A 25343-nucleotide genomic window follows, 5' to 3' on the forward strand; every position below is an offset into this window, starting at 1 on the left:
GTGAGGGGTTGTAAAAGGGGTCTCTTAGTTTCTGTAAAGGAGGGAGGGAGGAAAGGAGATGGAAGGGGAAGCCAAAACCCAGCCAGTTGCTAATAGAGAAAGTTCTGGATCTTCTATACTGCACTCCCACACTTCAAAGTGGAAGGAGGAATATTCAATGCTTTGTGCATCCTTTTCATGCCAACTTGTAGGATAAGACTGTATACCTGAAAGGCAGACGTGTCCACAACTAGCCAGGGCCCCTTGTTAACTTTTGTGTGATTTCAACAATGTTTCTAAGGAAGGAAGTTACACAGGGAACGTTATGGATACTTAGGTTGGGATCATGGCTGCCAAGTAGAAGAGGCAGGATTAGGAAAGGGTAGGGTGGGATGTGTTCTCTGTTTAGGACTTAGGAAGCTTCAGAAGCACAGGCTGACCTGAAAAAAGCTTGGCCCACTACCTTGTGGACACTCCAGCATCTGGATGGGGACACAGTTCAGGCCTAGGAAGAGTGTCCACATCTGGAGGGGTTTGGGCAGTACCACGGGCTCTTTAGGCAAGTTTCTGCTTCTTTTGTCTCCATTGATTTTGTACAGGACCCAATGTAACTCAACGCTCAGAAGCTGATTGCAAAGCAGGTGTTGTCCAGTGTCTACCAAGTGTTCAGCACACTGACTTGTCCTTCTTAGCCCAGTGCTAGGTTCTGCTCCCCTGTTTAGCCCACTTGTGGCTGGACAGAGACCATCCTATACTGAGGAAGCTGGCGTCTCTCTCTGAGAAGGTGTACTGGGATGATCTGGGCAGTCACTTGTGCTCAAGGGCTTAGCCTCAGATAGAGAAATGAGAAGTGGGTGAAGTATTCAACAGGAAATTGGGACTGAATATGAATATGGAGTGCTTCCTGCAGTAGAAGAGAAGTAGGATTTGGGCTTGAGGATTCCCCCCTGCACAGTGGTTTCCATAGCCCTGCCTGCATTAGCATGTAAGATTCACTCACATCATCAGCCACTGGGTGCCCAGTGGTGGTGAAAGCCATGGGTCAGTCTGTCCTACACTGGGCACCACACTGGCAGAATAAGCACTCAGAATCTGGTTTATATAGGGAGGCTCAGAGGTGATACCTCAATCTCAGAAGACCACATGAGCCAGGAGAGCCACAGACAGCTCAGGGCAGAATCTCGTTCCCAGGCTTCACCCACCAGCCTGTGCAACTGTATCATCATCAAGATACCCACCATCACTCAGAGGGTTAGGATACCAGATCACAGCCTCCCATCCAAGCTGCCCTTCCAGTTCTCACCTCTTGTCTACTCTAGTCCTTGGACTTGGCACCCCATGTTCCAAAGAATCTCAAACTGAGACCATTATTTCCTTTTTTTTTTAGGGGGTGAAGATTGGTTGTGGGCATCCAGCATCTGGGTGCTGTCTCAGCTGTTTTGCTCAAGGCTATCGCTCTACCACTTTGAGACACTGATTTTCTGGTGGTTAATTGATGATAAATGTCTTACAGACTTTCCTGCCCATGGATCCAGGGTAAAGTCAGCACCTTAGACTCTCTCCAGGCCTCCAGCACCATCCCCATACCCTGCCTTATACACTGTCCCACCTTGTTGCTTCCATGTATACACTCCTTGAAATCTCTCCATTCCCACTCCATGCAATCTGAGTCATACTCTCCCCTCCTCTGTTGCCTTTCTTTCCCTTCTTGACCATCCCAGAGCTGTCGGGTTCCACATGGCTCTGGCTGCTTCTCATGCTGCTGCTTCTCAGAGCATCTCTCTGCACCCCTACCCAACTTGGCAGTCATCTGTTGCATGGGTGTCTCCTGGCTGGCCTGGGAAATTGAGACTCAGGCAGGAATGGTTTCCTTTGCATGTTCAAGATGCCAGTTGGGCCAGGTCCTAAGGGCAGAGGTCTCTATGTACGGGTATAGATGGGCCTCCTAGACCTAAAGACAGGAGCTAGATAGGAGAAGAGCCTCCACGGAGAGCCCGATCACCCCAGGGACCCTGGATGGCAGTAGCTTCCCCTCCCCTCAATGAGCAGTAAAAAATCCACAGGACTTCATGTGCTTAAAAGTGTGCTGGCAGAAAGACACAAAGCAGTGCTTGCCACTGTTTTCCATTCACTGAGTTTGCCCCACTGGCATGCTAGACATGGATAGACATGACCGTGACAAGAAACATGTGGCAGGTATCAACGTCATGGGATGTTTGTCTATCCTCTTTTGTGTAAACAGCATGTATGCAATGGTATTGTGTTCACGTGAGGCTGGGTAATCTCCCATGGCAACTTTGTGGTGGTGAAATGGCCAGTGAAGGGACACTCATGCAGTAGGTTGTCTGTCACCCCCCTGATGATGTCACTATGTGGTGATAGTGTTCAAGCAGGGGTACTCCAGACTGTCATGAGCATATATTGAATACACAGGTGCCAATCTCACTTGTTTATGGACACTGAGTGGCTATGGGACACCTTTCCCAACCCCTGTGTCAGAGCCCTCTGATCAGAGCATTTGGTCTGTGGTTGCTCTCCATGGTCCCCTCTAAATGCCCAGAAAGGGAAAAGAAGCCAGGGCTTGTGGTGGGGCACAGAGGTGAAAGGGGCCTGCATTCATCTATGAAAGGGAAAGGGTACCTCGAGCTTTCAGTGACAGGCAGGCTCTGCCTGATGTGGCACTGCCTGGGACCTCTAGGCCACACAGGGCACCTATTCTGAAGCTATGATTTTGGGAAGCCAATGTTATGGGAATAGTGGTTGCTATCACTCCAGCCTGGAGGCAGATCAGGGTAGGTAGTTTAGTTTGTGAGTCTTTCTTTACCCAGAAAAGAAGGAGGACTCAGCCACAAAGGACCACTGTCAGGCTATAACTATGAGCAGACTATCTAAGGGGCAAACACAGGAGGGCAAAGGCATTGTGTCAATGCTGTTGTTACATTCCTCTTCATCCTGGAGAGTGAAGCCCTGATCTCTCAGGTGACTTAGGAGCCTGTTTATCTATCTTGAACCAAAGAGCTTTGTCCATTCAAAGAGTATCATTGAAGGAAAGCTCATGTATTGTTTGAGGGACTTGGAGAAAGGAGACAGGTTCATAGCCTGCGAGCTGAGGCCCAGAGGCTTACAAACACAGACATCCCATTATGGGCCTTGCTTGTAGACTGCATACACCACCTCACCTATAAATCCATTTTACAGATGAGAGCCTTGGCCCCTTCTCAGCCACCAGCTGCTCCACAGCCCTGCATATAAAAGATCTTTTGAAAGCCGTTGCTTGTATGTATTTCCTAAGCCACTCATGACCAGTGGGAGCTCCTGCTTCTGTGTAGAAGATGTTTAAGGACTTCAGGGCCCAAGTCTAGCTAGGCCATCACACTAGCCACCAGCCCTGGTGGGCTTTTTGTTTTGTTTTGCTGTCCTGGTCCTGGTGCTTAAACTCAGGGTCCAGGCGCTATCTCTGTGCTATTTTGCTTAAGGCTAGCTCTCTACTATTTGATCCACTTCTGGCTTTTTTGGTGCTTAATTGCAGATGAGTCTCATGGACTTTCTACTCAGGCTGGCTTTGAACTATAATCCTCAGAACTCAGCCTCCTGAATAGGTAGGATTATAGGTATGAGCACAAATGCCCAGCCAGTCCTACTTTCATTTGGTCTCTTTAGATCTCCTATGCTGATCTTGCCATTGTTCTATCCCAAGGTTCACCTCCCTGAGACATCTGGTCTACCCTGTATCGAGGTCTTGCTTGACCCATTCCATAAGCAGTTTGGGGTCTCCTACTGGCCAGGAAGTTTGAGACAAGGCTGGTAGTAGAGTTCTCTTCCAGTCCATTCCTGGGCTAGATTTTTTTCAGGGCTTCTCACCCTAATTTAATTTATGCAAATGAGGAAGGACTGGTGGCAGGAGTCACAGACATCCATCACCCCATTTCCCAGTACCAGTCATTCATCAGTAGGGCCTTAAAGATAATACACTTTTTGTTTAAGGCAATTACTTAATCTTGACAAACTCCTGTGTTAAGCAGAGCTATTAACAGGGCCTATCATTAATCAGAGCAAAACCAGGTGGGTGCTTTGTCTGCACTGCAATCGCTCTTGGGGACCCAGGGTGGGCCCTTTGCCATCCTCAGCACCCTAATTACACAAGCAGCATGCTAACAATGAGCATCCCACCAGGTTGTGGGGGCTCTCGGCCACAGGCAGGAAAGGGGCCCATTTTTAATGCCAGTCAGAATGTTCTCCAAGCTAGGCAGAATGATCCATAGGGGTTATTAGCAGGTACCAGGAACACAGCTGGGGAAAACAGATAACTCCCCTCCCAAGAGCCCCTCCTGGACTTGCCTCTGACTTTATGGGATACCTGGACAGTGTATAGGAGCTCTGTGTGCAGCACCCTTTATGTCTGGGGTGTTACACTTAGTTTTGGGAAAGCCTTTCTAAGACTGTGTTTCCTGGAGATTGTCTGACTTCTCCATACAGGATCCTGTAATCACAGAATTTTCCTCTTCATCCATCACACACTCTTGGCCTTTATCATAGCTGAAGCTACTTCAGAAGAGCTGGACCCCTGAAGAGTTGGGAAAGTGGTGTGCAAAGACAGGAGTCTGAGCCATGTATTCTACCTTCATGGTCATAGAATTTTCCCCTTCTTGTGAGAAATATGTCTAGAATCTCCGTGGATAGGTGCAAAGACTGCGCCATTATGATGTTTAGCCATAGGACTCACCAGGGCAAGTTGTTAAGCATTCCTTTGCCTCAGTTTCCCCTCCTGTTAATTGGGAATGATAATGATGACACATTCATCTTCAATGCCATAAGGGTGAAGAGAGGAGGTCTAGGGGAGCCTGGCAGATGATCAGTGTGCTGTCAGAGACATGTGCTTTTACCCAGGAGGGAGCAGCTGACTATGTGCTCCAGTAGCAGGACTCTCCTTGATCATAAATTAATTCACATGGATGCTTGGCTGCTATTGGCAACTCATACCCTAGCAGCTTAATCTCTTGCTTACTCCTTTAGTTATTCATCCATTCATTCATTGGGCACACAATCTTCACCTACATGTCAGGCACTGCTTCTCTTGGCTTTGAGGCTATGTTGCCAAGGTGTGTTCTCTGCTTGGGGTGAAAGAGAAAGCTGCAAGTAGAGGAAGGTGAGGGTACATGTGACTTGGATATGCTGCTGAGTGATCATGGGGCTCTTCTAGGGTTTGTGAAAAAGCGTGTCTGCTTTTTCCAGCTCTAAAACACACCACGTGGGGGAGTTTCCCTCAAGATTTTAAGTTTGTTTATTTGAAAGGAAGTATACTCGTCTGCTTTTAATTCACACACTTAGCTCATCAAAATACTGTTTTGCAAGAGGTTTTTGATGTCCAGGAAGCCTTTGGAGGCACTCCCCACACCCCTGCCTCCCCAATCTTATTCTAGGAAGCAAGATTCTGGGTGCAGCTCTGGTTGGTAGGTTGGGCCATAAAGCCATATTTTCTTCATCTTAACGTCGCTTCCAGAATGATTAGGGGAGTAGACCTTCCCCATGGATCCCTGGACTTGCCTCCAGCCTTGCTGGTGAACGCCCATTGACCCTGTTCAAGGAAGCCACTGTTAGTTAGCAGTGGTGGGAGCTGGTGAGCTGGAACATGGGGAGGTGTCACAGAATGGCATGTGCTAGAAGCTTCGCTCAGTTAGTGGGGCCCGTAATGACGTGGATATTGGGGGTCAGCCTTCGGGAAGTGATAACACGGAGTGTCTGATGTTTCTTCGCAGCCCTGCTGCCCTCTCTCATAACCCTCTTCATGGCTTTGCTTTCTGGGGGACCCTCTTATTTATCAGAAGGTCTCAGGAAACCCCACACCCACTGTCTTACTGTGAACACCCCAGGCTTACCGGGAAGGCTGTGGGCCGCCATCCAGGACAGGATGTAGGGAGACACTGCTGGCCAGCTGTACTCTGATGCTGTCATAGGTGGGCAAGGGTTGGATAAAGGGCAACAGCTGGATCGGCTAATTTCCCCATGGGCCCTAGGAGGCTTTGTGAGTTCAGTGAATAGAAAACAGAAAGGAAGAAAGGGAAGAAATACTAACCATTTATTAATCCCTTAATTAAATAATCAGGTAGAAACTAGTAAGCCAAGATTCAGAAGTGAGGAAGGACTAAGATTTGGAGAGAATTCTCACCATCTTGTTTTAAGTGTGAATAGGATTTTGATTAAGCTGGACTGTAGCTGCTTAATGAATAGCACAAAGCCCAGGGTGGTGAGTAGTTAGATCTTGCTATTTGATGTGCTGCACATGACTGTTGAACACTTGCAGTGTGCTTTAAGGGACCTTCTCCTCTACAACATTATCCACCTGTCCATCAAACAGGCTTGATCGTATCATACGATCCCCTACCCTGATATCCCACTTGCCTACTAGGATAGGTGGGTAGCCCAGGCCTTCTGTCCCAAGGGGACAGATCCCATAACTGCCCAGGCTCTTCAGTGAGGGCTATGGCTCTCAGCCAGCTTCTCCCAAGACACTTGCTGGAACACACTTGAATGTGCACTTTTTTCTTTTTCGTTTTCTTTTTTCCTTCCTTCCTTCCTTCCTTTCTTCTTTCTTTCCCTCCTTCCCTCCTTCCTTCCCTTCCTCCCTCTCTTCTCCCTGCCTCCCTCCCCTATCTCTCTCAGGGCCTGGGCACTGTCCCTGAGCTTCTTTCTGCTTAAGGCTAGCACTCTACCACACAGTGCCACTTCTGGCTTTTTCTGTTTATGGGTACTGAGCAATCAAACTGAGAGCTTCATGCATGCTAGGGCACTCTACCACTAAGCCACATTCCCAGCTCAAGTACACACTTTTCCATGCCTCTGCCCTCCCAGATTTCATCCCTGGGACAGCCCAGGCCCAGCACTGCTCACTCAGTGGCTTGTGCTTGCTCTGGCAGGCTGGAACTCTCTATTTTAGCAGGTACTTTGTTAATAATGCCTCCACCAGAGTGGGTATGTACATAGTCCTGCCAGGCTGTGCACAGGGGACAGGTCCTACAGCCCCCACAGATGGGACCTCCAGCCACTAGCTGTGATGTTGGAATTTCCTCATTTTCATTCTCCTCCCCCTCCCTACCTCCTAAGAGAAACAGCCTCACATTTTAATTGCATGCTGTGAGTGGCCATTCAGGATATTATTACTCTTATTAAATACTTCCTGTGGGGGTGTGACTGGACACCATGAGTAGACTCTAGGAGTTGAATATTGGGGCTAAATAAATACCATTTGCATACAAGTCTGAAAGATGAGGTTGGCCTGCCCTGGAAAATGAGACTTTTCTGGACTCTTGACCCTTTTCAGAGCCCTCTTGGCTCTGAGGCATGAGCCAATGACCTATCATCATTAGAGAACACCCATTCATCTGAATCACAGACCAAGATTGTGCAAGCCGGAAGTAGGGGCCTCTGTGACCTCCCAACCTTTTGCAGCACGAAAAGCATGGATGCTTGATGCCTTTGAAGCTGCATCTGTGTGATACACACATCCCTGCAGCTGCTGCAAGGTCAGAAAACAGGATCCTCTTATCCCATAGCTGCCTCTCTTCTGTCCTGTGTTAGCTGTTGGCAGCTAGCTCTTTTCCTGTAGGTTCCATGTGAGAAATGACTTCCCCTTTACTGAGCCTGTAGGCCCACTAGTACTTGGATCTACTAAACAGTGGGATTTTAACCAAGCCTGCCAATGATATGCAGGCCTGAGAAACTTTGTTATTAGTATTCCTTACATGGGAGCTCCTTAGTACACCTCTTATGATATACATTATACCATTTCATCCACATGTTCTACCCTTAATATACCTGGTTTGTCCCAGTGCCCAACACTTCCCAGGGCATGGTTGAGCTTCCTGAGTTTGCTGTCCTCGGGCCTACAAATGAGTCTGAAAAAAAAGAAAAAAAACAATTACCCTGCCCTTCCCTTCTGGCTCTCCCAGTCATGACCCTTCATAACGCAGCTTTAAATACCTCTTCCTCTCCAGGCCCCATGGAAATCTCCTTTTCTCAACTCAGGCCATTCTGTGTAACATGGATCCAATTGGCACCAATTCCAGCTTATCAGCTGACTGACACAGAGATGCCCCTGGTGTATGCCCTGAAAACATGGGTAGACCTCATATTCTTAGTGGTCTTGGTAACCTCTAGAGGGCACGTGCAGGGTCTTCAGGATCTTCCTTTGTATGTGAATTTCATGGGAGCAGCAGGCTGAGGCTTCCATCTCTGGACTTAAATCAGGCAAAGATGGAGAATTCCACCCTCTAGGAACAGCATTGGGCAACTCTGTGCAGGTCACAGTTTAATATACTAAGTGTGAGTCTAAGAATCATTAGAGAGCAGTGGTCTCTTTTTCCCTCTGCTCTTCCTGGGGCTTCCCCAGAAGCTTCCCAGATGCAGACTTTCCACATCCTCTTCTTCCTGTGGCTTCTGCTGACTGTGGACTTTTTCAAGAGATTACAAAATACTGCAACCAGATGAGGAGAGGGAAAATCTCTCTTTTAAACAGAAGTCACAGTGACGGCCACCTGGACATACAGACCAGGGACTTATATACATTTGCCTTATCTGTTTAGTCTATATTGGCCAGCCAGGCACAGGGATGAGGAAACCATACTTGGAGTAGCTAGCCTAAGCCTCCTGGTTATTGGCCATCTAGGACTTAGCAGAGGATGAACTGTCATCTGTAGAGGCCCATCCTGCAAACTCCAGTGCTTCCATTGCCTTCCCTGTGTAACACAACAGGTCTGGGGCAGAGAGTTTGCATGAAGTAAAGACTGATGGTAAATGCCCAGTGAGTTATTGCCCTGTGCATTTTGGCATCTTTCACAGGGAAGACTCAGGGAATTTTTTTTATCATAGCCCTAGAGCACTCATGTACATCACTGCAGAGGTTTACAGCCTCTGAGATCAGGGGATCAGCCCCTAGATCAGGGGATCAATCTATCCATCTCTTGTTAAGGACAAATAACCTTCACAGCAGTGGGTTGATGATCTTCCTATCTTACATGAAGAAACCAAAGCTTGGAGCCCTTGTCACATTTGAGGTTTGATCCTAGGCCTATCTGGATTTACTGCTCACAACTCTCCTACTTCTAGCCCACGCTCTCTTGACAAGGTGGGAGGGGAAGCTAGTTTGCCATAGGACTGTCTTTTGAACTGCCACTCAAGAACTTGTGAGAGATATCATGGCTAGCTTACAGGCTGTTTTTCCTGCTTTGTCATAACTAAGTTGTCTCATCTTTCCCTTGGGACGCAAATGACCCACAAGCCATGTGCACATAAGAAAGAAGCCCTTCTTGTGTCTTTGCCACGGTCTGTCTGTTTTGAAGAAAAACCATGAAACTGCACTGAATTCTACCTGAGGCACAAGGCAATCTAAACTAAGAATAGGACAGATTATAGACATAAAATAAGAAGTCCATCCAGAGGCTTTCATAGTGGGAAGAAAGCAGAGTCCAGAATCCATTCCTTGCCAGGCACCAGCGGCTCCACACCTGAAATCTTTACTCAGGAACTGAGATTTCAGGATCACAATTTGAAGCCCGGCCATAAAATCCATGGGACTCTTATCTCCAGGTACTCTTATCTCCAGTTAACAAGCAAAAAGCCAAACGTGAAGTTGTGGTTCAAGTGATAGAGCACTATCCTTGAGCTCAAAAGCTCAGGGACAGTGCCTGACCCTGAGTTCAAGCCCAAGGTCTGGGGCACACACACAAATATTTCTCTAGTCCATTTATCACTTCTCCCAAGTCTCAGCAAGCGAGAATACCTCCGCATCTGCCAGCCAGAGTGTTCACAGCAGAGCAGAGTGCTTGGTGGATGAGTGGCAATGAGCATCCTCGAAGAGGTATGGGCTCCTGGCTTGGATCCTGGGAAGGCATGCAGACACAGAGATCACCTGGGAATAGCAGATGGACAGGGCGCGGTGACCTGGTGCAGGAGCTGCTCCCTCTCTTTGGGTTTATCACCATCTCTGGGATTCAGAGGACCAGCTCCTCTACTTGGAGCTGTGGGCGGTAGCTCTGATCATCACTCTGGGCTACCATCCATGGCTCAGGGGAGAAGTCAATATATAAAAACAAAGGCTTATATTCATCATTATGGATGCAGCCACCTCCACTTGAATGGTGACCTCAGGATGGGGAACAGTGGCCCTTGCCTGGTCTCCTTTCTGGGCCTCCTGGCTATACCACTATATGTTTATACCTCTTCATAATTGAGACAGGTGTTGTACAAGGGCCTAGCTTGCTATTATTTAGGGACAGTTGCTAGGCCAGAGCCTGAAACCTGCTTCTCTGTCACTACATCAGTCCCCTGTTCTAAGCTAATTCTGTTCTAGCCTGAGGAGTTCACAGGAACTAGAGTCTGCTATCACTGGAAGAGCAGACAGCTTGGAGGTCTGGGTGTTCCCAACCTGCCCAGGCTCTCCTGGATGGTTGCATCTCCTGGCAGTGGTTACTTCACCACCACCACTACCACCGCCCGTGCCTCTCCACTCCCCGCCTCTGGGCCCCTCTCTCTGAGCTGAGGCTCTGCGTTGTAGCAACACATGACTTCATCCAAGGAGAATTCCCCTGGCGGCTCCTGCAGCTGCCCAGTCATGTTCCTATGACCCAGTTCTCTCCGTTCTTTGTCTGAAGTCTCTGCCGACCCCCACCCCATCCTGTCCTGAGTCATTCATTGGACTGGTTATTAATGAGGCTTTATCTGGAGGGAAAGCCTCATTAGAGGGATGGGATCTCGTTGGCCTCTTTCAATCTCCTGCTCTCACATCATGAGACCATTTCTCCAGCACGAAGCCACACCATGTCTCCTCACTGGGCACCACAGCCAGAGAACATTTAGTGTTTGAGTTAGTACAGAAAAACCCTGGGGTCTTAGTGATAGACGCCTGTCACTCCTTCTCCCTCAGTGTCACAGGGCCTTTCCATGTGGGATCAAAAACAAATGTGCATTTCCCCCCACCCCCGGCATGTGGGGGATCCATGGAAAATTCTCAACTTACAGTTTTCTCCCAGAAACTTAAAAAGAAAGCTGTTTCTTTGAAATGGCATATGGGGTGCGTGTGTGTGTGTGTGTGTGTGTGTGTGTGTGTGTGTGTGTGTGTGTGTGTGTGTGTTCTTTCTCTGCCGGAAGGACATGATTGAGTTTGGGACTTTTTTTTAAAGTCCACAATGAAAACAACATGTGAAAGGCTGATTGAATATTTAAGTCACTGAAGGCCACTCTGTTCTGTCTGATGTCTTCATGTTTCTCTGCTGCTGCTGGAAAGTAGAATTTCAACCTTCTCGGGTTGGCCAAGGATTCTGAGCCAAGTAGTTACTTCTGGAAGCTTTCATCAAGATGTGGGATAGCCTAGGCAGGGGCGAGGGGAGAGTATCCCCAGACAACAGATGAACCAAGGTCAGCCTTTGTTCCTCAGTTTACCTCATGTGAAAAGCTGTCCTGAGAGGCTGGTGTTTGAGACTGTGTATGAGTGTGCAAGTGTGTTCAAGTGTGCAAGTGTGTGTTCAAGTGTGCATGTGACAGCATGTGAGGGTATGTCTATATGTATTCACCTTGTAAGTCTGCATGTGAGGGTATACACACTCATGCACTAGATATGTCGAAGTGTGATTCTAAGCCTGAGAGTATGAATGATATATGCAAATATAAGTATTGAGGGTCTATAACTGTGAATGTATGGGAGCTTAAATGCATGAATTGTGAGTGGACAAGCTTATATAAGTCTGTGCATATGTGAGGGTGTGAGTCTACACCGCGTGGATGTGAGGATGTATGAATGCACAGGTGTACAATGGGCACACAAGTATGTGTTTGGTGTGTGGAAGGCTGTGTGTAAGTGTGAGTGTACACACAGAGTGTGTGTGAGGTATGTGAGTCTGTATGTGTAAGTGAGCGTGTGTTGGGTGTTGGGATTTGGGTTCAGGTGACCGGGGATGAGGAGTGTGGTGTAGCAAACTCTTGAGACAGTGAGATTTACACAATGAGGGCAGGAACATGAGCCAGCGGCTGCCCCAGAACCCTTGTGTCCCGGCCCAACTCTAATCAGAGATCCCCAGGAAGCTTCAGACTTATCACTGGTCAAAGCCAGTGCTCTCTCATCCCTGCCATTCTGAGGGGCCTGGGAGGGTCCAGAATAGGTGAGTGGCACAGCAGTCTTCTGGCTGACATGTGTCAACCCACAGCAGTAGACTCCTTGTGTGACATTTCAAAGCATTTCCTCACATCTTTCCATGGAAACTTCAGGCAAACCCCTTCCCAGTGCACACACAACTGTAGTCTCTCTCTGTCTCTGTCTCTGTCTCTGTCTCTGTCTCTGTCTCTGTCTCTCTCTCTCTCTCTCTCTCTCTCTCTCTCTCTCTCTCTCACACACACACACACACACACACACACACACACACACACACACGCATACACACAGCACCCATCCTCTTTGGCCTCTACAGGAACAAGTGTGGAAAGGGTGGAGACATGGCAGCCCTAAGGGCCAGCTTACAGGAAGACCCTGAAATTCAGGCCCCATGAAGTTTTCCTGGGACTGCAGGGAGGACTTTGTGCAGAGCACCAAGAACAGAAATGGAAGCTGTATGAGCATTGAGCTACAGTACACAGCAGGGAAGGTCAGGAAGACCTTGAGATTACCCTGACACCCCAGAGCTGCTCGTGTGGGCTGGGTGGAGAGACGAGCCCACAAGCAGCTGTTTGTAGCACTGATTTGAAGCATAACCTTGGCTTCCTCTTTTACTTGCATTTTGGCATCTGTGAAGTAGACACAGCTGCACCTCTGTTGGCTGCTCAGCAAAACAGTCATAGACACTGTCCATGACTATGAGCCATTTCTGTTCATTCTAATGTTATCATCAGGTATTCCTGAAAAATTATTTTGTTCTGGTGTTCTGTTGTTCTGTTGTGCCAATACGAGGGCTTGTACTCAGGGCACTGTCCCTTAGTTTTGTCCTCGAGGCTAGCACTCTACCACTTCAGCCACAGCTCTACTTTTAGCTTTTTGATGCTTCATTAGCAATAAGTCTCACAGACTTTCCAAACTAGGTGGGCCTCAAACCCCAACCCTAAGATCTCAGTCTTCTGAGTAGTTAGGATTATAGGTATGAGCCATTGATTCCCAGCTTGTTTTGTTTTTTTTAAAGGCCCCTTCTTGGGCTGGAGATGTAGCTCAGAAGTAGAGCATTTGCCTAGCATGTGTACAGCTCTGGCTTTTTCTCCAGCTCAGCACTGGAGAAAGGGCATTTCCTGTAACCTTTGAAAGATGAGAGCTCTTTTTTCCATTGGGTACCTGGCATGGTAGATGCCGCTTTGGTTCTGCTATGCAAGTGCAGTCCCTGCCCTGGGATTGTCACCTTGGGAGCAATTTGTATTGCCTACCCTCCAGGGAATGAGTTCATAGACTGACTGGACTTGGAGCTTCATGAGTTACTGTGAATTGCTGTTGTCAGAGCAACACCTGTGCAGGTTCCTATCTGCGCAGGCTTGGCTACTAAAACTTGTCCAGAGGCAGGAAACTGGCAACCTCTCTGACTCCCAAAGTCCACTTGCCTCCAGAGCACTTGGCCATAGGTTACAGCTTTGTCCATGGCCACACACTCAGACTCTCCTGGGGATAAGGACAAGGGCCTCAAGAGAAAATGGGCATTCAAGGGTACAAGCTCCAAAATTGGGAGCTGGCCTCCAACATTAGATATCATATCTACTGTCACCTTGTCTTTTGAGTCTAGCAGGTTGATTTTTATCAAAAAAGATGTGTCCTCACGGAATGTGCTAGAATTGTAGAATGATGAAAACAAACCTGGATGCTTAAATTTTAAAGTTAAGTTTTCAAAGAGAAAAGATTTCTCCCATTAAGAGTTTTTAGCATTCAACTCGGGTGTCTAACGACAGATGGGCAAGGCACTGGAATAATAGCCTTGAAAAGGAAGGAAACTGTGACTCCAATGAGTCTTGAGGACATTCAGCGGAGAAAATCAACCAGACACAACGGGACAAATACCACGTGATTCCTCCGTGTAGTCAAATTCCCAGTGTAGCCAGATTCACAGAGATGGACAGCAGAATGGCAATGGTGGCTGTCAAGTTGCAGTTGGTATAATGAAAAGTTCTGTGAATGGACCATGGCAGCTACTTCCCTGTGTGAATGCATGTGTTCTCGCTCCCCTGTACACTCAAAAGGGACCAGAAATGGCCAGTTTTAGGTTATGGATACAAAATAATATGAAAAGGGAATGTCTAGTACTTACTTAATTCCTAGTACTTAATTGCTAGTGCTTACTTAACTCCTAGTACAATGCTACAATTTGTTTGCACAGAATGGGAGCCTTAATTTTACACCTCTGTTACAGTCCGCCTAGTCATTGATCTACCTGTGAATTATTCAGAAATCCAGACTCAATATGGATTGAATTATTCAGAAATCCAGACTCCATCCTGCCCCCACTGGCCAGTGGCCTTCAGACTGAGGGAGAGGTGGCTGAGAAACCTCCATTTCTTAGCCCTTTTCCCAGTCTAACTACCTTTTAGAGCTGTTTTCCTAAAGCCTATAATTACGTTTGCCTCCAGGGTACCCAAGCATTTTTTTTCAATAAGCAAAGAGCATCTTACAATTATACGATGATTTGTTGAGTGCAGGCCAAGTACAGACAGAAGCTGACTCAGCTCTGGGAACTGACATGCACATGTTGGAGTTTTCAGTCCTGGAGGCGCTGCCAGTGGGCCTGGGCCGATAATTAATATTAAGAGTGGAGAATTAACTGATCCTCATAGCTGTTCATTTTATGCTGCCTATGAGACAGGGAAAGCAGACTGGTGGGATGTGGCTGCCCTGTGGGAGCAGGCCCCATCGTCACAGATGTTTCTAGGTAAATATCTCCAGCCGGTGTGCACAGCAGCATCTGAGGCTGTCACCTGGTGCTGCCAAAGCCACACACAGCCACAGGGCTAGGGAGCGTAGACACGGGCCGAGTGGGAGCCTGTGGGTGCTGTCATCTCTGATTTGCGGTGGAGGCCAGTTCCATGGGCTTGCCTGTAATCTCCCCGAGTTCAAAGAGCGCTGAGCTGCTTGTCTTTGTCAAGAGCGCAGTTGGGGATCTTTTATGTGGAAGATGTAGGATTCTCTGGCTGACTTTGATTATTTATTCATCCCCCTTCGTGGGTGTGTGATAGTACGGGGCACCAAGGAGCCCTTGTCCTGGCTACTCTTGCTCAGGAATTCATTGAGCTTAAAGCCCTTTGAAAATTGCTGTTTGAGGGAGGGGAAAAGTTTTTGAAGTCCTTTTTCTCTCTCCCCCTCCTCAGTGCCACAGCACCTCTTGCCACCGTTCCACGCGCCCCTGCCGATTGAGATGCGACACCAGGAGGGAAGGTACCATTATGAGCCTCACTCCGTCCACAGTGTGCACGGGTAAGTTCTGCCCTCCACCTGGCCACCCCTGCCCTTCCTCCCCCAGCTACCAGCGAGACTCATTTCTCTCTTGGTTTTTCTTTTTGGAGTTCTTGATCTATGTTGTTTTGTGTGGCCTTGCACCTTTGCCATCTGGGAGTGTGGAAACACATGACACGTACACACTCACCACACTGTTTCTCTGCACCGTGCTTGGCAAACCCATTCCCATGCCCACAGCTCTAGGGGTTTATTTGTGCATCCATCCAAATGTGACTGAAGGTTCTTTTCCCCCATCCATAAGGCAAGACCCCCTCCAGGTCCCGAAGCCCCTATCAGGGTTGTGTTCACAGACACAGTCTGCTCAGCATGGTAATTCAGAGCACCCACATCGACTGTCTCAAGTGTCAATACATTGCAGGACCCCCTACACTAAGGGATGCTTTGGGCCTCTTCCTTCCCCAGGGAGAAGGGCTGTGTTTACCAGCACTGGTTCAGAAGCACAACTCTGTCCCCTTTAATCCCACCTGGGGCCTCCATATCCCTCACTGATGTCATTTCTCTCCATTTTTATGACTTGCTACCCCATCCCCCACATTCCAGAAGAGAGGCCTCAGCCTCTTCTCCACACCCAATCTCTCAGTTACCCCCCATATCTCCCTGGAAGGGAGCTTCTACTAGGATCAAAATGACCCCAAGGCTTCTGTCACCCTCCTCTAGCACACCATGTTGCTATCCATCACCTGTCTCTACATCTTGCTCCTGCAGCCTGCGCAGCCTCCAAGCCTGTCCCCTCTATCTAGCCACCTATGCCCAGCTCAGGAGTTACTTCCTCCTAGAGGCAAAGGGTCCCCCACAGTCACCTCAGAATGAGCTGTTTCCACAGCTTCTCCCAGCAGGCTCTGTGCTCTCCTTTGGCTTCTGTGTCTACAGCAACATATAATAATAGGTGCACGGTCAGAGCTTGCTGAGCAATGAGCCCTTGCCAGGCAGCCCTGCAGGAGACTAGTCCTCTGCTGCTTCATCTTCTGCTGGAATAAGATCAATAGCATTTGCTGAACGCTCAGAGCAATGTGCCCGGAAGTCCTCCAGCCAAGCTGTAGCTGACACCTGTTTCAGGAAACCTACTGCCTGCCCAAGATAGTCAACCTGAAGCTTTTATTAAAAAACAAAAACAAAACCATTGCTTTTTTAATGTGTTTTTTTATTTTGTGATAAGTTCAGACATGCAAAAGCAACTGCAAAAATCATAAAAGATTCTGGATACTCTCCTCAGTTCTTCAAACGCTAATATTGTATATAGTTCAACCCTGATAAGAGGCTGTGAACCAAGTGTGGTTAGCTGTGGAGTAATGTCTCTATTTCCTCAGTTCAGGGGCCTTGACATTGTAGAATGTCCTTAGGCATCTTTGTCTGGGACAGCTCCTTAATCTCTTCTGTCCTTCCTGATCTTGACACATTGAGAGAATACTGGCCAGATACTATACAGTGCACCTCTCTATTTGGTTTGTCTAATGTTGCTTCATAATTTCATTTGAATTACTCACGAAGGGGTGTTACACCATAGAAGTGTATGTTTTCTCATGAGTTGTATCTGTCAGGATCCAACACGGTTCATCATGGGAACAGTTGATTCAGTTTTTTAAGGTGCTATCTGCTGGGATTCTCTACTACAAAGTGTTCCCTTTGTAGCTGATAAATATCTGGCTAGGAGACACTTAGAGCCTATGTAAATGTCTTGCTTTGTGCCTCATTTTTACCTACTAACATAAATACCCATTCATGATTCTTTTTTTTGGGGGGGGGGCCAGTCCTGGGCTTGAGCTCAGGGCCTGAGCACTGTCCTTGGACTTTCTCAGGGCTAGAGCTCTACCACTTGAGCCTCAGCACCACTTCGGCTTTTTTCTACATGTGGTACCGAGGAATCGAACCCAGGTCTTCATGCATGGTAGGCAAGCACTTTAACCACTAGGCAAAACTCCCAGCCCCCCATTCTTTACAGAAACTACAGTTGTGTGGATTTCTATTTCTGTTAATCCCTCCATTTGCATTGATTGGAATTTTATTTTAAGGGGGGTACTGTCCCTTCTATGGTATATTTATTTGATTTGTGGATATTCATGTTATTCTGTGTTATGCTCTATTCTAGTCATTGTTGTGTCTTTGAGTAGTCTTTTCTTTTATCATTTTTTTCCCACTCTTGGGGCTTGAACTCAGGGTTTGAGCACTATCCTTGGTCTTTTTCCTCAAGGCTAGCGCTCTGCCACTTGAGCCACAGCACCACTCCTGGCTTTCCTATGTATGTGGTACCAAGGAGTCAAACCCAGGTCTTCATGCATGCTAGGCAAACCTTAAGTACTCTTTTCAAGTAATCTTGTACGTCTTTAGGATGTGTTGGAACCTTTCCATTGTATTTCCTTGTGTATGCTTACTTGACTGGAGTGTATGCGGCAGCCATGGGCTCTTCCATAGGTGATCAAGTCATTTTCCTTTCATTTTGTCTATTTCCTGCAAGGCACCTCCAACTGCAGCTTGCCGAGGCCTAGACAACCTCTGGAAAAGGTGCATGGTTTGGGATCTAATTGGATCATTTGAAAACATAGCAAGGGGTGACACTGATTAAGATGCATTGTACTCATAAACTGTATTGTTAAATGGCAACTCCTTTATACAAGTACTTAAAGATAATAGAATTTCTTTTTAAAGTAGTATATGAGACTCCTAAAATCATCATGGGAGTTTGCTCCCTACTTGGGAGAGGATTGATGCTTCTGACCTTGGGCTCCTCAGAAAGATTTGACTGCCTGGGTGGCATAGATCCTGGGCACAGCAGGCTTTCCATGAAGTATTCCCATCCCTCGGACAGATGTTTATGGGAGACATGCTGCAAGTTTTGTGTTGTGCTGAGGGAGTCCACATATGTGTGTCCCTCTGCGAGTGAGTATCCCAGCTGACATCTCTATACTCCTAGGGCTGCTGTAAAAAGATCCCCAGATTGAGGACTTGCATTTCTCAAAGAACTTTGCCCTGTGGATGGGTCCTGTTGATGTGATCTTCACCATTCACCATCTCTGCTACCATAAGAGGCAGTCATTTTATGTTTCCTCCACTGTAACAATGAAGAAACTGAGGCAGCACAGAGAAGTTAAGTAGCTAGCCCTAAGGACTATTCACTATGAGAATGAGGGAGTTAGAAATCCCATCATGGCCCTGAACCTAATCCCTTCACATTGGCTTTTCTCTTAGGAGCCTTGTGTGACCCTCAAATCTGCCACGTCCAGCTTATCCTTTTCTGGAAGTATATGCAACTTTCTGTTAGACACTGTCCCTGGTTTGGTGGTGTCACTACCCTCTGGACCTATGGCATCAGCTTCTAGAGCCTGCTGGAGACACAAATGGTCAGGCTGCATGGGCCCAGATCTGCATGGAAAGAGTCCTTGGGATGAGGCCTGTGATCTGCATACTGTACCATCCGGGGATGCTGACCCAAGCTGGGCTTGAGATCTTCTGGCTACAGACAGACTGAACACTGAGTGAGGTTTCCTCAGCCAAAACCCTCCATGGGTGGAGAGATAACTTTGGCCGTCCCTGGATGCCCAGTCTGGGCCTGTTTCCTTCCTGTTCAGGTAGGGTCAGTATGAAGAGAGCCACAGGGGCTGGAGCAGGCCAGAGCTGGCCAGGCAGCTCTCACTGGCTCATCACTCACTGGCCTACGTGATTCTTTAACTAGATGGGTTTACCTGAAATACTGTGTATTAGGTTACTGTGACTGCTATAATAATTAATGCCAGATAAGTGATTTAAAATAATCTAAATATATTCTCATAGAGATCTGGAGGCCAGAAATTGAAATTTAGTGTTTCAGGGCTACAAGGAAGGACTTGACACTGCCAGTTTCTTCTGGGGGCTCCAGAAGAGAATCCATCTCTTTAGCACTCCCATATCTGGATCTTCCTGAATTCCTTGGCTTACAACCCTAACCTGACCTCACATCATTTTTTTCTTGTTCCCTGCTCTTACATCACTTCTTTCCCATCTGACTTAGTTCTCTCTCTACCTTTCTAAGCAGGACAATCCAGAATCATCACTCCATCTCACAATCCTTAATATACTCACATCAGCACAGTCCCCTTTGTTGCTGATGATGACATTCACAAACCCCAGGAGTTAAGATTCACATATGATTAAGGACCATTAGTCAACTCTCTTGGGTTCCCTAAGCTCCACAGATGAGTCTAGTCAGTAGGCTGCAATGATGTGCTGGATAATTTGCCCTGGAGTGGGCCATTTCTGCCCTGGAGTCTGGTGCCACATCAGTGGTACCTTGTAGATGCCAAAGCCATATCTCAGAAAGAAATAATGATGTCTGCATGTCACTTCTCTTAACACAGGTATGCTTATGTCTGGGGGGAGTCTGAAGAGACCAGATTCTGAGATTCACACCCCATCCCCAGCTGAGGAGGGTTCAGCTATCAAACACCATTGGCAGGCACAAGTAGAGAGTTCTAGAGCTTGTATATCTGTAGGAATTGTCTACAGACAGTAGATTCCCACCCAGTTTACAGAGGTAAGGCTTTAGGATAGGCCATGACCTTTGGGAGGCTCACCTCTGACCTCTGTACCCCTTTGCTGACCCAGGTGGGCACCAGGACAAATCTCTGAGAAAAAATGGCCCAGTGGCACTAGCTTCCATACTTAATGTGATCAGATACTGGTGGGATATCCTGATCCATCAGGCACTAGTGGTAGCCAGTTTTCTTTGCTGGCACCAAATGTGTCTAATTATACAACCATTATGAGGTATGGTATCATATCTTCAGTCCGAGCCTCTGCCTCCTGCTTGGAGTCACATGGCCCCATTGTCCCCCAGGAACAGGAGGATGGGCATATTTGTTTTCAGAGGAAATGTAAGACATTAGAGATAGGCAGGGGTTAAGCGGAAAACACAGGGGACCTGCTGATGTGTCCATGGGGCCCAAGGCAGAAGAGGAGCAGGGGCGAGCTAGGCATAAAATTCAGCATCAGACCACTAGGCCCAGCTGAATGCCTTTTTCTAAATACTCACCGACACCCTCCTCCTCTACAGGGTGACCTTTCCCAGGTACCTCATAGGATTCTGGTAGTTTCCAGAAGAGGAGAGAGTACAGAACTTATGGTACAGTGTCTTTGATCTGTGTAAAGACAGAGGCAATGACAAGAAAAATGAGTTGGGAATTCTCTTGTGACACCAAGATAGATGGGCTTCTGAATTTCCAAGAGTCTTATCAAGACGAAGCTAAGAAGACCAGCTGAGAATGGAGCCAGTGGCTGCCAGCAATCTTTCCCAAGTTCCATGGTCCTAGCAGGGGAAAAGCGCATTGGACTCCTCCTGGACGCTGCTATTTAAAAGGAAACAATCTTGCAGGGTGTTCTGGGAAATTTGGATGAGTAGTACTCAGGTCCCCCAGCAAGAGTTCCTATTTTACCAGAAGCCTGTGGCTCACACCTGCACTACTAGCTACTTAGTTGAGTTCTAAATATAACACTGTTTGAAGCCATCCTAGGCAGGAAAGACTGTTACCTCCAATAAACTTACCCCCCTCCTCAAAAAAGCCATCTGTGGCTCAGATGGTAGAATACTAGCCTTCAACAAAAGAAGGTCAAAGACAGCACTCAGGCCCTGAGTTCAAGCCCCAGAACCAGCACGCACACACACCCACACTTTAAGAGTTCCTATTTCCTCTGACCATATTACTTCCCTAGAGACTGAAGAAGTCCATTCTCTTGGTTCAGGAGATTGGGGTTGACCTTCAACTCCTGTGTTGCTTGTTGGGTCTGACCTGCCCTGCCTTGTCGAGATTCATAAAGACCAGCTCTTTTTGCTACCTTCAGTCTAGAACTGCTATGCAGCAGTTTCCAAGCTGGTAGGTCATCTCAATAGCCAAGATGTTTTAAAGCTGCTTCTTCTAGCATCTTCTAGCCCCAGTTCAGTTATTTCTAAGTATGATAAAGCCTGGGACTCTGCTTACTTACAGCACCTACAAGTTAGAATTTAGAGACAATTAGTGCTCACCCAGGAAAGGAACGCAGAGCTATTTGTTGGCTTCCTGGATTCAGATGACCAGCTTTGTGTAGATCCCTTTCCCTGGCTTACCTGGTACTTTTTGCTAACCCACTCAGAAGAGTCCCTCCAATTTGACCTAAAACTAGCTGTTGTCCCAGTTTGCAGAAGATTTGGGGCTTAAGTTGTGGGAACAGCTCCCATACCTCAGCCACAGGGAGAATTGTGCCCTTCTTTCTTTTCATGGAGCCGACCTGACCTCTGACGTCCATCACACCCGCCCTCCTAGAAGTCTAGACTTGACCATTGCTTATTGCTCCATGAAGATCTCTTGTTCTGAGCCGTACTTGGTTCCATTGTATCAACATCATGGTCAAGATCATTCTACATGAAGGAGACGAGGGGGATCCTGGTAGGGGCAGATGGCTCTGGGCTGTAGCAATCATCTTATTTAAAGCCAACACACTGGCTCAAGTATGTTAAGGAAAGAAGGAACACCAACTGGTGGATGTGGGGCTTTCAGCTCCACATCATCTTGTATGCAAAGTGTGTTACCCAGAGCCCCCCAAGAAAGCAGTTAAGAATGGCCGAGTTCCTTCTTGCTCCTGATGAGCATATCTTAATGGGGATTTTTAACGTCTGGGTTGGTGAGCTCTCACTTAAGAAGGTAGTTTCTTTGCTGTTACTGGACTCAGCTCATGGACATTTCAGTCTTGGGAGCTTTGAAGATGGCATTTTCCAAGGTCAGTGTTCATAAAGGCTGTGTGAGATCAACCGACACTGCCAGCGACTCACAGCATTAGCCTAGGCTAATGACTTATGCTCAGTCATTACCAAGGGCAGCTGGTTGGACAGAAGGAAATCTAGATACTTTCTTCTTGAGTCTTGGCTCTACATAGCAGTTCACGAGTCATAGAGGATCAGCTGTGTGTGTGTTTCTTGAAGAACTTTCTCCTCCCTTGGCAAGTATGTGTGTTCTTCTTGTGGAAAGAGACTTCCAAAGGGTGTGTCTGTCTGCTTCCTGAGCTGAAATGCTGGGTGGGCCCAGGGCCACCTACCATGGGCCTTGTCCACCATCCTCACCAGAGTCTGCCCACATTGCTCTCCTGTCTTGGGGACAGAAAAACTCACCATGACTGACACCATACTTCTTCAAAGCAACTAGACAGCACACAGAAAGGTGGTCTGGAAGGTCTTGTGTGGGTAGCACCCTCCTCTTGTGACTGACTGAGGGCTGAATGACACAGAGATACAGAGCCTTGAATTATTATGGAGGGAACGGCCATGAGAGACCCCAGCAGACAGGGTCTTTTTCTTCTTTGGGTCAGCACAGCTGAGGATCAAAAGCAAGACCCCCACCCAGCAGTGATGGTTCACATCTATAATCCTAGCTGTTTAGGAGACCTTAGAATCACAGTTTGAAGCCAGCCAAGGAGGGAAGACTCTTAAATCCAATCAACCTCCAAAAGGCCAGAAGTGGAGCTGTAGCTCAAAGTGGCAAGGTGCTATCCTTGAGCACAAAAACTCAAGGACAGTGCACAGGCCCTGAGTTCAAGCCCTCATAACTGACAAAGATAAATAAATTAAAGCAAGACCCTGGGCCTCCTCTGCTTACGTCACTCAGATCAGTCCCTGCAAGAAAGACACCACTGTGATTGCCCGTGCATAAGAAGGAAGCTGAGGCACTGCCTTTCCAGTGACATATGGCATGTTAGGCTCTCCATTGCTGTGACAAATAACAGACAATGACTTAAAAGGAGGAAAAATTTCCCGTAGCTCACAGTTTCAGAGGTTTCAGACTACAGATTTGTTATAACCTATGGTAAAGGAGAGCATCACAGCAGCAAGAGCTCATGTCAATGGAGGATCTTGCCTAATGGCAGCCAGGAAGAGAGAGACATGAGAAGGGGCAGAGGATGAGACATACCTTTCTAGAGCATACCCTCAGAGGGCTACCTTCTTCAAGTCCTCCTATCCAAATTTTCCTCCCCTCCCACTATGCTATCAGAGTATGACTCCAGGCATGGCTTCTTCCATTAATGAAGGCATGACACACCAGAGCCCTGATAATTGGGTAACTTCTATAATCCCTATCTGCTAGCCACCAAGCTTTTAACACCCAGGCCTTCAAGGGACATTTCAGATACAAACCATAACACATTTCTAATAAAGTAGTATGACAAGGATTTGAACCCCAGGCCAGTATGGTCCTAAAGGCCACTTCTCCTACCACCTCCCCCAGCTCTGAAAACGTCCGATCTGATTCCCAGCACAGCAATGTGCTTGGCATTATGGGGCAGACAGCTCATTTATAATGAAATCTGGCTTGTAAAAGTTTAATGAGGAGTGTGTCTGATAAGACGCTTGGTCTTTGATCTTTGCGGAATGGCAGCCCCTCACAGAAGAGGAGCTGCCTGGCTCTGGAGAATGCTGGTGTGGTCAGCTAGGAGCAGGAACCAACAACAAGAGTGATGCAAATCTTGCTGTGTGGACATGGTCTGTTCCAGAAGAGGAGGTGTGTGCTAGGCAGTTGTGGGAAAGGGCTGCTGGCCAGATCTGCAGGGTTGGGTATTGACCCTCTGGCTCCACCCACTGTTCCTACATGTCCAGGACAGAGGCAGAGCCAGGTGATGCTAGGGTTCAAATCCTACCTATACGTTCGATTCTGTTTGCATTCTGGAGCTGGCTGGTTGACCTCCATAAGTTCACTATTCCTGAGTAGAATAGAGAACTGAGTTACATAACGAGAACTATCGCTTGGGTCTGGAGCATCCTCTGTAGTCCCACGTATGATAGGGATTGGTCACCAGCCTGTGGCACTACTGGGAGGTGGTGGGTTGCTTAGGAGGTAAGACTTACAGAAAGAACATAAGCCATGGAGACGTAGCCTTGAAGAGACTATCAGGATCCTGGCTACCATAAGGTAAGGAGGCTTCTACTTCTTTTTCCTACCATGACCAAATCAACAGGGCCCAGTGATCCTGAACATATAATTGAGTCAAAATAATCCTTTCTGTCCGGGACTTAGTCAGTGCAATGAGAAGCTAATAAGAAAGTATGCAGAGGCTGGGAGTTTGGCCTAGTGGTTAAAGTGCTTGCCTAGCATGCACAAAGACCCGGGTTCGATTCCTCGGTACCACATACATAGAAAAACGCCGGAAGTGGTGCTGAGGCTCAAGTGGAAGAGCTCTAGCCTTGAGAAAGTCCAAGGACAGTGCTCAGGCCCTGAGCTCAAGCCCAGGACTGGCAAAAAAAAAAAAAAAGAAAGTATGCAGAACAGTGGACACATTGGTGCATACTACTCTTCAGGCTGCTAGGCAGGTGGTACCATTGTCAGCCTTCCCAATGCCTTGTAAACTAGACGATCCTATTCCTCACTCACAGGGGAAACCAGAAGTTCTCAGTGCTTCAGACTTCCCCAAGACCTCTCAGCTTGTCAGTGAGCTTTGACCCCAGCCCCAAGCTTAAGCTCATCCTGTGCCCTCACTGAACTTAAGAGAGTTAGAAGTCCCACTACCTTCCTCAGGGCTCCAGTGTACAGGCCAGGCCAGCAAGCAAGAAAACAGCCAAAGGAATGAGCCACAGTAAAGTTCCACTTACAGTAAAGTTCCAGGCATGAGGTAGAGAGTTGGCGGATCACATATGTCAAGGTGACAGTGAGCTCTGTGTCCCAAACACTGTAGCTTGAGGCCACCAAGACAAAGTCTTTTTTCTTTTTTTCTGTACTGAGTCCTAGGTCTCAAGCACATTAGGCAAATGCTCTCTCACACTTCCAGCTGGTTTGTACTTTGTTTTCATTTTAGTGTCTTGCTTATTTTGCCTGAGCTGGCCTTGAACCATGATCCCTGAGCTTTCACCTTCTGAGTAACAGGCATCACAGGTGTGTCCTGCCACACCTGGCTTTGAGGTACAAGCAGGAGTGCA

The 25343-nt window shown here is 47.5% G+C and overlaps 1 protein-coding gene across 1 annotated transcript in view; it reads left to right on the forward strand.

Moving 5' to 3' along the window:
- Positions 1 to 25343, forward strand: part of Gli2 (GLI family zinc finger 2) — a 167584-nt gene that overhangs the window by 96449 nt on the left and 45792 nt on the right. The window contains exon 2 of the mRNA XM_090342971.1: positions 15295 to 15400. Coding sequence (XP_090199097.1) covers positions 15295 to 15400 — 106 coding nt within the window. The remainder of the gene's footprint in view (positions 1 to 15294; positions 15401 to 25343) is intronic.

Source organism: Megascapheus bottae, chromosome 12, assembly GCF_031878675.1.
Source record: "Megascapheus bottae isolate mThoBot1 chromosome 12, mThoBot2.hap1, whole genome shotgun sequence".
Lineage (NCBI taxonomy): Eukaryota > Metazoa > Chordata > Mammalia > Rodentia > Geomyidae > Megascapheus > Megascapheus bottae.